This window comes from Astyanax mexicanus, chromosome 15 (genome assembly GCF_023375975.1).
Source record: "Astyanax mexicanus isolate ESR-SI-001 chromosome 15, AstMex3_surface, whole genome shotgun sequence".
NCBI classification, from domain to species: Eukaryota; Metazoa; Chordata; class Actinopteri; order Characiformes; family Acestrorhamphidae; genus Astyanax; species Astyanax mexicanus.
Genome location: NC_064422.1, coordinates 24555804 through 24569591, shown reverse-complemented (window position 1 = coordinate 24569591; position 13788 = coordinate 24555804). Strand labels below are relative to the sequence as shown.

At 38.8% G+C, this 13788-nt stretch overlaps 2 protein-coding genes across 5 annotated transcripts; both read right to left on the bottom strand.

Annotated features, from left to right (window-relative positions):
- Positions 1-2073: 2073 nt before the first annotated feature.
- Positions 2074-8662, bottom strand: bricd5 (BRICHOS domain containing 5). 4 transcript variants are annotated; one of them, XM_049464856.1, is made up of 6 exons: positions 8469-8662; positions 7531-7659; positions 7198-7350; positions 6992-7099; positions 3606-3759; positions 2074-2496 (listed from the first exon to the last, which is right to left on the bottom strand). In XM_049464856.1, the coding sequence occupies exons 1-6, from the start codon at positions 8520-8522 to the stop codon at positions 2402-2404; spliced, it is 693 nt and encodes a 230-aa protein (XP_049320813.1). In that variant the 5' UTR covers positions 8523-8662; the 3' UTR covers positions 2074-2401. The 4 variants fall into 4 exon arrangements, with proteins under 4 accessions (XP_049320813.1, XP_049320815.1, XP_049320814.1 ...); XM_049464858.1 differs by having other exon boundaries at positions 7198-7338; XM_049464857.1 differs by having other exon boundaries at positions 2317-2493.
- Positions 8663-8912: 250 nt separating this feature from the next.
- Positions 8913-13028, bottom strand: LOC125781265 (phosphoglycolate phosphatase). Its single transcript, XM_049464855.1, has 2 exons — positions 12153-13028; positions 8913-10863 (listed from the first exon to the last, which is right to left on the bottom strand). The coding sequence occupies exons 1-2, from the start codon at positions 12745-12747 to the stop codon at positions 10538-10540; spliced, it is 921 nt and encodes a 306-aa protein (XP_049320812.1). The 5' UTR covers positions 12748-13028; the 3' UTR covers positions 8913-10537.
- Positions 13029-13788: the final 760 nt, after the last annotated feature.

Genomic DNA, 13788 nt, shown 5'->3' with positions numbered 1-13788 from the left:
AAATCTCTATATTTTTTGGCATTTTAAGGCTTTAGCAAAGTTTAAATCTGACATTTGTTCTTTTTTTCTCCAAATTTTATAATGAACAGATTATTAAAAATGCTCCATTGTTTTCCCTTGACCTACATTGAATGTTAAGATTTTTTGATATACATTCAACGTTGGCATTTTGGCATACACGGTTTTGGCCTGACAGTGACAATATTTATTTTCTTATATTAGACCAGGCATAATCTGATAAAGAATTTAATGCAGAGCATGCTGAGAGCAGAGAAATCCCAATATAGAGAACAAACCATCATCTAGATCCTGTGGGCCCAGTGGCCTATAAAGTTTCAATTAATCCCTGATCCAACACCTGCTCCAGCTCACAAATGGGTTTGATAATTAGCTGAGAAGTTGATCAGGTGTGTTTGTGTATAGAGATAGAGATTGGTTCATCCCGTATAGGGCATTCGGTCCCCAGGAGTGCACCTAAAACCCTGGGATGCAGATAATACAGGTACTGGTATTGAAAAAAAACTGAAGATGTAAGTACTGAACTATATTTTTTATTAGCCATGATTTTTGAGTCATCAACTGTTTTCGGAAACCTTAGCTTGGTGCTGGCTCACTAAATATTTCGCATGTTTAACATCTGGACCAGTGTCCAAATCTAAATCTATTAGTGTGAAAGATATTGTGACTTATTTTTGACAGTTATGCTGCATTCTTGTGGTGTCGGTATTATGATAAATACGAGTTTATTCTACTTTCCAAAATTAAAGTGTCCTGGACAAATAGTTAGACAATATTTGTTTAGCCTCAATTAACCCCCTTTCTTTGAGAACGTACTTGCAGGCTCCTTCTATCCACTAACAGTTTACAGTTATTTTCTGAAATAACAGGGAAAATGGGACATGGACAGGCTCTCCATAAACCGACACTGATCAGAGTTCATAAGTTGAGACGAAAGACAGAAACAGTAAAGAATATTGTAAAGTATCATTTTAACTGCAGTCACTATTAATGATTCTATGTTTATTTAACTTGATCTAGAATTATGTATTATTCTTTCCATAGCAGATTTTCTACTCTGCCAGTGTGGTCTGAAAATATACCTTGCATAAACCTTTTTCATGTTGCTTCAACAACAAAGATTTGAGTGTGACGTGCTCGTAAATTAAAGGGAGTAGGAGCTTCAAACTACTACATGAACTAAAAGAACAAGGAAATTGAGGGGTGAGTTATACATGTGTGTTATACATTTTTACCCATATTCTTTTCTTTTCACTGCTTGTTTTCTATGTTTTCACTCAGCTCTTAAACAGCTAGTATTGGTGACTTATCTTTTGACATCTATGCTGTATGGGGGAAAAAAAACAAAACATGTGTTCTGGTCAAAGATTGTCTCATTTGTGACCCCATCTCATTTTCTAGTTTCTGTAGTACTGTAAGTAGTGGTGTAGTGTAAGTGTGGCATTAGTTGTAACTGTAGACCAGGGGTCACTAACCCTGCTCCTGAAGAGCTTAGTCCTGCAGGTTACACCTCCATCCCAAATTAAAGGCTGTGCTCAGACTGCTAGCCAAAATCTGATTTCTGGAATGTTTAGATCTAGCTCGATTTTTGGGTCTTTTTTATTTTTTAAATCGGATACAAACCACTTTTGGAGGTGGCTTGAAATTAGATTACGTTAGGAATGGTACAGATGCATCAGATTTTGGTCACTCACAACGTGACAATGACCTCATCAAATCCAGTGTAAGAGTCCCACAAGAATGTCAAACATTGGTTACTGATGACGACCCTTGTAACTATAGCAGCCCATGCACATTCAATCTGATCACTTGCATCAAAATAACAGTGCAGAGAAGTCAATTCAACAGATCTGATTTGAGAAAAGAAATAAATCTGAATTGCCTGCAGTCTGAATGTAGCCTAATACACTCCATTCAATTGATCAAGCACTCCCGGAGGCAGTAATTAGTGTAGTGATTAGTGGTTGTAGCTAAAGTCTGTGGAGGTTAGCTCTCCAGGAGCAGGGTGCTATAGACCTACAACAGGGATGTGCATACACTTAGAGAAAGACATCATTCAAATATATAATGGTGCTTTATTTTAGACCAACAGTGCTTTCAGTTACTCATCTGCCTCAGGTTACAAGAAATACAAGCAGCATCCTTTGAGTCTGATGAGTTGAATAATATTGAAAAGTCTTGGGGGTTTTACACAAAAGAGAGTGATGATTAGGTCTTAGAGCAGATAACATGACAGGGCTGCCAGGCAGAGTGAATGTCTTTGTGCATCTTCTCTGCTTTCTTTCAGATGCTCATAGATGCTCCTCCACAACAAGGTCTGAGAGAGAAGGAGGCACCGTGTGTTTCCCTGCTGTGTGTTCTTACGGTCTCAGAACAGGAGGTCTCATTCTGGCAGGTAGTAGAAACACACGGACACACAGATGTTGCTGGGGAAGCAGATGTCGATGCAGAAGTAAATCAGCCTCTCTCTGGGTCCTGCTGGGAAAAGGAGAGAGGCTCTGGTCGGTTTGGTGGAATTTTGAGTGCTAAGATCAATGCCAAAACCGCCACGCTTTCCAGGACCTGTTCCTGTTAGTCACCGTAACTCCGGAAAAGGTCACGGGGGGAGGGCTGGATTATATTTCTTACTTTGCTCTTTAAAGAGCTCCTCACCGTGTGCCCATGTACTTGGCTGGTTATGCAATACAGGCCTTCTAAATGCTCTCAGATGTTGATACCTACTGTGAGCAAGCAATGGGTAAAACATGTTCTTTCACTAAACGAATAAACAACTGGTAATTAAAGATCTTCAGGACCAGTTCCATTTACTCAGTCACAAGAAACATTAACAGGTTTAGAATCATCATTTAGAATTCTCCACTGATGGTAGAACAGCGACTCTATGCGTGCGTCCCAATTTCATACTAATTGGTAATACTTATTAGTATAGATAAAAATTAGTCAGATTAGAGTATAAACAAATCCACAGTACATACTCAGAACTCATCATTTTAGAATATACAGTAGTTTTGGGTTCTTCATCTTTCTGGTAACTGCATTCAGTGTGGATCTTCTCAGAACATGGGAATAGGGGTTCTCTTTAAATAAATAAATCCACATTAAGTTTTTTGAGCACTGTTGTAGAAGAATCCCTTGTTCAATGTGAATATCCTTAATTATGTGGTTTGATAAATTAAATATAGGTAGGTATATTTGCTTAAATTAGGGTTTCTTAAACTCTTTTAGCCCAAGACCCTATTATTTACCATTGGTCTATGATATTAAACCAGATTTTAGGGATCTGTGGGCATAAAAGAGAGCCAATTTGAAGGTTCTTTACCAGTTTAAAGGTTCTTAGTCACACTTTTATTTGACAGATATTGTCCTTTAAGGAATCAAAAAGTGATTCTTGTAAGGAACTGATCAAAGAAGACCTTTTTTTGTGATTGTGGACAGTCTTTAATTTTTAATAATGTACTTTCCCTTATTTTTTACATAATTGTGGTTTTATATTTCCATTTCTATCAGCTAGACTGTAACAGTGGGTAAGAAGTAGATCCTTAAAACTTGAGCAGAAGAAACTAGGCCTGTGTGACTTGAGATCTCACCATCAGCTCTCCTGGTCCAGTACACGGGTCCCTGCCGACAGAGGTCCTGCAGTGGCTCCTGGAGTGTTGAAGCTTCTACACGACTTCCAGCCAGAACGCCCAGAAACTCAGTTTGCCTCTGAGTCTCGTTTCCCACCAGCCAGACCTGACTCACCTGTAATAAAACACCACAAACAGTATCTTAATGCATATCAGCACAAGGTCAATTACATTACATTTATTGTCTTTCTAAAGATGCGATTTTAGCTGTAATAGAAATTACATCTTTAGAGGCTTTGGTGTTTTCACCCAGCACAAAAAAAAGCATTTGTAATTACAGCTTTTACTCTGCTGAGAGATCAGATAGACATATTGTTAGTGGCGTAATGCTCCGGTGAGCATGGTAACAAGCAGTTATAGCTATCAGTGGCTCTTTGTGCTCAAAAAACAGAGATATTTGGACCAAAAGGGCTATTGAATAGGATGAGGCTTCTCTTTTGCTGAGCAGATTGAATTACGCAGCGTTTTCTAATGACCTTAATGAAGTGCAATGATGCAAAAGTCTCAGATCCCTCCAAGATTTTAAGTGGTCTCTACCAGGACAGGGATACCCGTCAAATGAACCGTAACAACCCGGTCATTCTGTGTGGATCATAACCTGCCACAGAAACACCTTGTTAAGTGCTGAGAGAAGTGTGTCCAGCACAGGTCTCCACCCTGTTAACGGAAGGGCTCTCTTTCTTCCCAGTAGTGACTTATAAGAGGAAAAAAGCCAACAGAGTGGCCATTGTGCACTCTGTGGTCCCATCCTGTAATGGGATCCATGGAAGGCAGATCAGATGTGCTAAGGAATTCAGACAACAGCTAGGCCAAAGCTCGCCTGAACCTGTGCGGTCCATTACTCCCTTTCTGGAGTCACGGAGGAGAACGCAGCCAAAAGAGCTCTCTAATCAGCTCAGGAGCACTGGGGTGGCGCTGTGTTCCAGTGCCAGCGAGCCTGCCTGCTAGCATAGCATAGCGGCATTTAACCATAGATCCACAGGGGCACAGACCTTGCCAGGGTGAGCTTGATATGTTGCAGGATTTCCATAGCTAAAATGCCAAAGTACTTAAAAGGAAGGCCTGACCTTTTACAAAGTAGAAGCTGCTTTATTGTGATGCTGGTGGCTTTTTACTATTGTATTTGCTGTCATAAGCTATTGTTATTGTCCATAAGAACAGGAGATGAGTGTTTTTTTTAATAACTGTGATTTGACCTTAACACTGCAATGTTTAATATTCTTATTTTTATATTGAAAGCAGTTGTATTCTTAAGTAAGAAGGGGACATTCTATTATTAATAAATGCCATTACTACGCTTCTATGCCATCACTACTATTACTATGCTTCTGCAATCATTCCTGCAAAAACAATATACATTAATTCTAAAAACATGTCTGGTCTGGTAGGTTTCTACATAAGCTTTTTGGCCAAGACAGTGTTTGTTGGTTACCTGAGAAACCCAATGCTGCTAATGGCATTGATTCAAGAGCTACTGCAAACACGGAGATATCAGAATGGCAAACTTAATCTCCATCTGCTCATTTACGCATTATTCAATCAAAGAAACACAGGATTGAAAAGACAAAGAGCTGGTAAGCTAAAAGAGAAAGCCCAAAGGGTCCTTGCTACAAAGAATCAGACTTATCCATTTTGAAAAAAGACGGCACCACAAGACGGTAACTTTACAAGTAATGCTTGTTGCAATTATACATTATCACGAAAAACCTACGAACTGTCGCTTTAAGTGTTGTATCATTTAGAACAATAACTTGTTAAGGAGTAGTTACTGTATGTTATGCTAAACGATAAAAAAATTAATAATAAATCTACCAACAGTATTTCTCTGTTTTAGATCCACAGTCTATGTTTAGCATAATACAGTAATGATGAATGAAATATAGTAAAGGCATTGACTTTAATCATCATTTATTTTAGCTATTATTTATTTGTATAGTTATAATGTTGCTGGTTTGTTAATACTGGTATTTTTTGTCTTGTAAAAATTGCGTCTTTGCTAGGTTCCTTTTATATGTATTTGAGTAGTGTTTCTGTAACTGAGTTCTGTAACTGAGGTTGTATTTATTTGTAAACTGCTATGTCACAGAGATCTGGTCCATAAATAACGGACGCAACTGATGTATCTTTCCTGACCCTAAGTTACCCACAATTCTCTGTGCACCTATAGTGCCAAGTAAGGAGAAAAAAACATTTGAAAAAAATGGGATGAAAATTGTGCCCCATTTTTTTTGTATATTTTTTATTATTATAAATCTTTTTCATGAAATAATGCAACAGCACACAAGTTTTGTGCTGCAATTGGATGGGACCAGGTGTGACCTATTTGGTGACATAACCACAACGCCTTGTTAGCTGTTCTATATATGTGAGAAACAGGGTATTGAGAAGAATATTCATAGGACACTCCTACTGCAATCTAGGCTTTGGCATACAGCTTGTGGTCAAATAATCTGTTTTGCTTTTTTTGGTGCAGCAGATCACACTTCTTCTGACTGGTCTCAAACCACACAATGTACTCTACCAACCAACCTATCAACAGTACTGCTCTGTTTTGATCCATTGTCTGTGTACTACAGTAGTGTACTACAGTAATGAATGAAATAAAGTAAAGGAACAAATGTCAAATATAATTAATATGGGTAATATTTAAAGGTGAAATGGACTAAAATGCACCAATTCCAGCTGTTGCTGAAAACATTTCTATAACATTTGTACATTTCTACATAATTAATTTTGCAATCTGTTCCCCTATCCTATCTATTCAGTGGTGCTCGTCAGTCTACTTATTTTGATTTAATTTCGATATAGTGGTGGAGAAAGACCTCATGGTACTGTGTGTATAAACAGTCTTTTTACTTAGTGCTTCATTTTAAATGTCAGGGCCCAGTGAAGTGTGTGGATACTATGAGCTTATTAATGGTGTAACAAACTGCGATTTCTTTTCATGGGTAACACTATGCCCCTATCGCTAGCAATGTTAGCCTGTTGGGAGCATTGTCTAAAATTGATGTATTAAGGAATGCTGGTGGTCTATTTGACAAAAGTTTGAACTCGTTATCATGTTTCACTACAAGCCTCAAGTCCATTCTACACTGGATCTTTAACTCTAACACTGCTGTTTTTTTTACGGCTGGTGTTTTTGTCTTGTAAGTGTATATGTGGTAGAGTATTACTTGAAGAACTTCGGTCAGAGTGCCATTATCATACAATACTGGCAGTACTAGAATGGGGGTATAATAAAGTGATTTTTAACAGAAATATAACAGAAAGATAACTTCCCCAATCAGATTCTAATGTCCAATACTAACTGTTATCAAAAAAAAAAAAAACGTATAAAATGCGGTTACCTGCTGTTGTGTCTCATTGAGAAGAACGTGCATATTTTCATAGTCGGACATCTCCATTTGGCGAAGAAAGCAGTTGTCCTGGTTGTCAGGCTTGTAGCATATCAACCCCTGAGTGAAGGAAATGAGACTGTAAAAATTCTAAAAGCTGTTTACCTGCTTCATTTCTTAATATCACTGATTCTGGTTATCTTTGTAGGAAGTCTTACATGTTTCATGTCAAAGAGTACTGTGGAGGTGTGGTTGGTCTGAGAGGTCACATGATACGTCACTATATTGTTGTGTTTGTCCACCAGTGCAGACTGATTGATTAGAGCGGCTGGATGGTCAGGAACTGTGATTCGAACAACCTGCAATGAAGACTGTTGTCGTTTGGTTGTAAATAACTAATAAAATATCTTTTAAAAAATATATATATTTATATAAAATTGTTATAATCTTAAATTCAGATTCAGTAATTTAAATTTGTCCACATTACACACTCAGTAATAATGAACATGCTAATGCTAATCTGATGCTAAGTGAATAGCTTTATTGCTTACCTGGGTGTCTGGCTGCAGAGCTAACTTCCCAGTGAGGATGAGAGCAATGATAATGATGAGCAGGGCAGCAGTGAGGCTGCCCCAGAGCACCTTGTGAGGAAACCTGGAGGATCTTATGGGGCCACAATGCTAAGACGAGACCACAGAAATGCAGACATCATGTTCTGTGCTGGAAAATACTGGTCTGCTTCAGTTCTGGGCTATTTCACATGGAAAACTAATTGTTTTTTTTTATAGCAGGCCATACTTGTAGCAGTTTTCTAGATTCAGATGAACCTTCTGAGGAAACAACATTTTTGTATCATAAGTGTGCTAAATAAAAGCACATTGGCCCACATTAGCCCAAAAGTGCTTTTAAGTTCTTAAAGAGCATTCAGGTTAAGTATTGTGTGCAGTTGTAAACATTTTGTGTCATAATGTTTACAATTGCACACAATACTTTACTGCCATGTTATTTTACACAGACTACCAATTTAAAGCAATAACTTCATATTGTCTATTTCCTATCTGTCCATTATTTGTTGTCTATATTTAACTTAAATATTTAGCTTAATATATATTGTTTAATGTATGTATATAGTCTATAATTCATGTTGTACAGTTCTTCTACATTTTCTACTATTTTTAATAGCTTGTGTGTCAGTGGAGGGGATTGGCAAAGTAAAAATTTCATTGTATAGTGTAACTCTCTGTTTACTGTACACATGACAGTAAATATCTTGAATCTTAAATAAATAAGCAACATATTTAATAAATACGTAAATATGTTGTGCTGAAGATCAAATAGGGGTTCCTATTTGGCCAGGACCATATCATATTTACAAAACATTTGATAACTTGCTTAACAATTACAAGCAAATCTTTTGTAGTATTCTAGTAAAATTACACTAAAGCACTCTAATAAACTCATGGATTTGTAAAGCTTCTCAGAATCTCACCATGCATTGCGGATCCTCCAAACTGGTTTCTGGGCGTTTCCAGCACCTCACCATTCTGCATCTAGTTGCTTCGCCTCACAGTCTCGGTCTCTCCCTTCTGTGCATCAGGCTGTGCTCATGACCAGAACTGACCAAGAAAGCCTTGTTGTATACCTGCCCAGCTCCTCACTGCCATTCTTTACCCCCCTTACTCGGTCAGTCCCACACCAGAAAGTCCAACCCACTGGCTGCTACCCCACCCTGGACAATGGACAAAGGGGAGAGGCAGGCCTTTTTCCTTCCTTTTTCTGTGGACAGGGCATGTCATCGGAAAGAGTCAGTTATTTTACCCATCCATTGCTGACTGCCCAAGGTGACTTTAACTCCAGCCACTGGAAGCAGCACATGATTACAGGTAATACCCCAAATCCCTTGGCACATTACATTGACACAGTCACTCAGGCCTTTGATTTCGGAAAATATGCTTGTTTATTTGATCTCCGTAGGGTGAATGCTTTGTTCAAGGCAAGACAACAAATTCAAACCGTTACATTTCAAGGAGTTCAGGTGGCTAATCATGTAATGAACAAGAAAATAAACCTCAGATTGTTACAATATTCTTACAATCAGGGATCTGAATAAAAATAACAAGACATGAAATGAGCACCTCAAGAAATGTGTTTAGTAGTTTGTGGTACTTCTTATTGACAACACTAAAAATCTCATAATATAGGCAATAATATAGTCCATTAACAACCGACAGACCATCTAGTCCAGGGGTCATTAGACGAGGGCAGCAGGTTTTCATTCCAACCAAGCAGGATTACATAAATAATCTAGTGTAAATGCTTTCACTGGATTGAAAGTCACACTTGGCCTCTATGGAGAAGACTAGTGACCTCCACCAATTCTATTGGAGGCCTTTTTTGTTTCACTGTTTAAAGTTTTAGGAACATAAGAGGAAAAAAATACAGTTGCATCATTTGTTCATTTTGCATCCAATTCTTGTTAAATACAACAACAACAAAAAATAATGATAAACATTTTCTTTGACTTTTCCTTTTGACATTTTATTGCAGAAGTGTATGATCCCAGGTTTGTCTGGTCAACCCTTTTTTTCTTAGCTTGTTTATCAAAAGCTGATAGAACCACATGGGAAAAAATTGATGCTGAGAGCTCCGGACCACAGGAGTAATGGACCATCCAAACTATTATCAGCATCAAATCCAAATACCAGGGTCTGTTATGGTAATGGTTTGGCTCAGCACACTTCGCTGCTGACAGCATTAAAGTATGTTGCACTTGTAGAGCAAGAATATGTGACAACAAACACCCTGTACTGTTGCACACCGCAAGATGAATTTGCAGGAAGAATGAAACAAAATAACACCTGAAACACTCATCTGTGCCAAAATGTATTTTAAATGTTGGCAAGAAATGAATGAATGGTTGTTAACAAATAAATACAAAAAAGTTGACCAGGAAAAAACATGCAATGTTTTGGGTTTATACTATCTGCAACTGAATCAAAGTCCAAGTAAATGTAAAAACATGTAAAAAGATTTTTGTTTATTTATATTTTTCATACTGTGCCAACTTTTTTGGGACATACAGTTTTAGTGTCTATTGTGTAAGGGCTGTGTTAGGGTGAGGGCTATTGATTTTGTAAAACACTCAATAAGTGAGAGAAATCTAAAGGGAAGAAAATACAAACTCTCAAACAAGACCACAATACAACACTGTACCTGGCACAATGTACGATGACAAAACATTGACATTATTCCTTATGAAATAAGCAAAGACAGAGGTAGACCCAGTTGATGGAGCATATTATTTGTAAAAATGTATAGTATTGCCTTCATATATAGGCAGCATACAGTACTCTCCACTGAAAATGCTTTATGGTGTGGATGGAAATGTATTATACACTCATTCCTTTTTAAAAATTCTTTGTCTTTTATCAAACTACTCACTCTTAATTGTTAAACATAATTCCTCTACATAAACTTCTGGAAGAATATTAAATATCTGCTTTGTTCCATTAACTGTCTTTAATTCCAAATGTGTTAAACCCTGATAAATACTAATATTTATCCTTGTAAGGCTGGTAAAATCTCTGCTATGCTGTCAACATAATAATCAGGCACCATTTTTTGTCGTTCTGGACTGCCACTCCTCTGGTTAGCTTCTGCATCAGCTACTGTTGACATGCCGGTCAGGGTCAGCAGGGTTTTCAGGCCGCAGTTGGAGCCCAACATTATGTCCGTGTCCAGTCTGTCCCCAACCATGAGACACCTGCTGGGGTCCAAGCCAAACTGGTTGGCCACACAATCGAACATGAAATTGCTGGGTTTTCCGACCACCTGGGCCTGCCGCTGTGCCGCTGTCTCCACAGCCTTCAGCAGGCAGCCGGTTCCTATAGAAACAGAGCTCATCAGGTTAGGGCACTGACAACCTACATTATTATAATATTATATATAACTCCAGACACAAAATATTTAGAGAACATATGGAACTTAAACTAGGGCTGCACAACATTTCAGCTTAGGCTTCGCAATGTAAGGCAAACCTAATTATATGTAACATTTTTTTGCTGCTAGAAACGTAAAGGTAAATTCGCATTGGCCAGTGTGCTCATGGCAAGGCAATTACATGAATTATTGGATTTCAAGTGAGGCCTTATAGTGGGTGCTAGATGGGTTGGACGTTCCATTTCTGAAGCTGTGCTGACATTTAACATTCCTCAGTCCACAGAGTCATGTGTGTAGCAGGAATACATCATAGAAGCCACCCACAATGGACAGTTCAGGAGTGATGATAAAGAAAACCAGCAGCATCTGGCTAAAACTGTGCGTCAACGAATTCACATTCAGTGCAGGAGGCCCCACACGCTTTTTCTGCAGGTCAGTGCAGCATTCCATGGCAAATGGCAAAATCATGGTACACAATATTGTTTCCTGTCTCTTGACTTTTGGCATGTCAGTGTACACAACACTAATGTCACAAGAATTGCTTTTATGTAGTTTAAGGCAGATTTACAGAAAAAAGAAAAGGGGACGGAGGAAAATTTGACTATATCTGTATTCAGACACTAAGGCATTGTGGAGTGTATGTCCAGGCATTGGCCAATAAAAAAAATTAGTAAAGTGCTGATATTTAGTGAAAATATTAAATCTGTGTAACAGAGGGAGTTTTTAGATCTTAGATTACATTAGTGCAGACATGGACAATAAAACCAAAAATCAAAACTATAATCAAAATAGTATAATAATTATAATAGGTCTAAAACAGATAAAATGTTGACACACATTTTTTAATAATACAATTTGTGTCAGATCCTGAGAGCTCCATTGTGTAGGCTTAAATTACTAAATTAACTCTGAGCTGATGTATTTCTTGGCTCAAAATAGATTTTCTCCATTTATAAACTAATACACAAAGTAGACCTAATTCCCATGACTTTTTCAAAACTGAGTATTTTTATTCTTCCAAAACTTATCCAGGCCTGGAAATTGCTATTTTCAAATTCCATGATTTTTCCAGGTTTTCCATGACTGTACAAACCCTGTTCTTCACTACCAGTGAGTTTTGATTTTGGAACACTGCTTCCACATAAGATTATGAAGGGAATGAATGAATGAATGAAGTGTCACTACTTTTTCACTAGATTGGGGGATCCGGCTGCTCTGCGGCTGAAGGTCTCACCTGGCACTGCTTTACCCCCTTCTAGAGGCAGCCTAGTGTCTGTGTTGGTTCCCACAAACTGGCACTCGGGGTTGAAGAGGTACTGCAGCGCCCTGTTCAGCTTCATGTAGCTGAAGTGCTCGTCGAAGCCCACCAGCACGGCTTTGACCTCCGGGTCCAGCGGGACGTTGACCCAGTCGCTCTGCGCTCCGGACACGGGGTCCGGACCCACCCCGACCTGCTGGATGCCCATCGCCTCCAGCTCCTGCCGCATGGCGGGGCTGCCGATCAGGTAGACCTTGCCGGTGAGGCGGCAGACGGTGTGGAGGTAGACGGCCGAGCAGTAGGCCGTGCCGAACACCTCCTCCTCGCTGGCGTCAAAGCCCAGCCGGGTCAGCTTTTGCGCGTACATCCTGCGGGTCTTGGTGCTGTTATTGGTGACGAAGAACACCTTCTTTCCGCTCTTCTTCAGCGAGTTTATGACCTCTGGGGCTCCGGGGATCGCCTGCTCCCCGCGCCAGATCACCCCGTCGCAGTCAAACAGCACGCTGTCCACCGACTCCAGCAGCTGCTTCACCAAAGCGCCGCTCAGCCGGCTGCACTTAGACGCCGCCATGGGGGGAAAAAGACAAGACAGGCTGGAGGCTGCCGGCCGGTGCTCTCCGCGCGCGCTCACAGTGACACAGCGAGTTCAGTTACTCCTCTATATCCGCTCTCTTTCTCTATCTCTCTCACACACACTGCTGCTGCCGGTGGAGCTGTGAAAAGAGCACCGGGCGAGCCGCTGTTCAGTGAAAGGCAGCGGCAGCAGTAAGAGCTCCTCTTGTTTAAGTCATTTATTCGCGTGTCTGAGGAACATCCCGATTTGACCTTATTGCATTATTACTCGTCTCTTCACTTCCGCACCGGTTTAAAGAGACAGTACAGCTACATGCTTGAATTGAGGGCGGAATTTCTGAACTTCTAGTAAAGAATTTACCCTATGCAAGCTCCTTTTCGCCACTTGGAGAAAAAAGGGTTCTCCACTTAGTCATTATTATGAGATGCAAAGTCACGATTATAAGACAGAAAATCTTTATTTTGACATATTTAGTCATAATTATGATAGAAAGTCGTAATAATAAAATAGTAATTATTTTGACATATTAAGTAATAACTATGATAGAAAGTCACAATTATAAGATGGAGAGCTAGAATAATAAGATGGAAAGCCATTATTTTGAGATATTAAGTCATAATTATAAGATAGAAAGTCATTATTTTGAGATATTAAGTCATAATTAAAAGAGTCTTTATTTTAAGATATTTAGTCATAATTATGATAGAAAGTCATTATTTTTAGGTATTAAGTCATAATTATAAGATGGGAAGTTATTTTTTTGAGATATTAAGTCACAATTGTAAGATGGAAAGTCATTTTTTTAGATATTAAGTCATAATTATGAGATAGAAAGCCATTATTTAGAGATACGAAGTCAGAAGGAACCATTTTCTTCTACGCTAAAATAATGAAAAAAAAATTTAAATGAAGTTTTTCACCAAATATTCTTTTTTTTAGACTGTTTTACACTGACCCAAAACTCCCTCCAATATTGTTGCACACCTTAACAGTGATAAAATTAGCTGTGTTTTACAGTTTATTTCCATTAATTTTTAA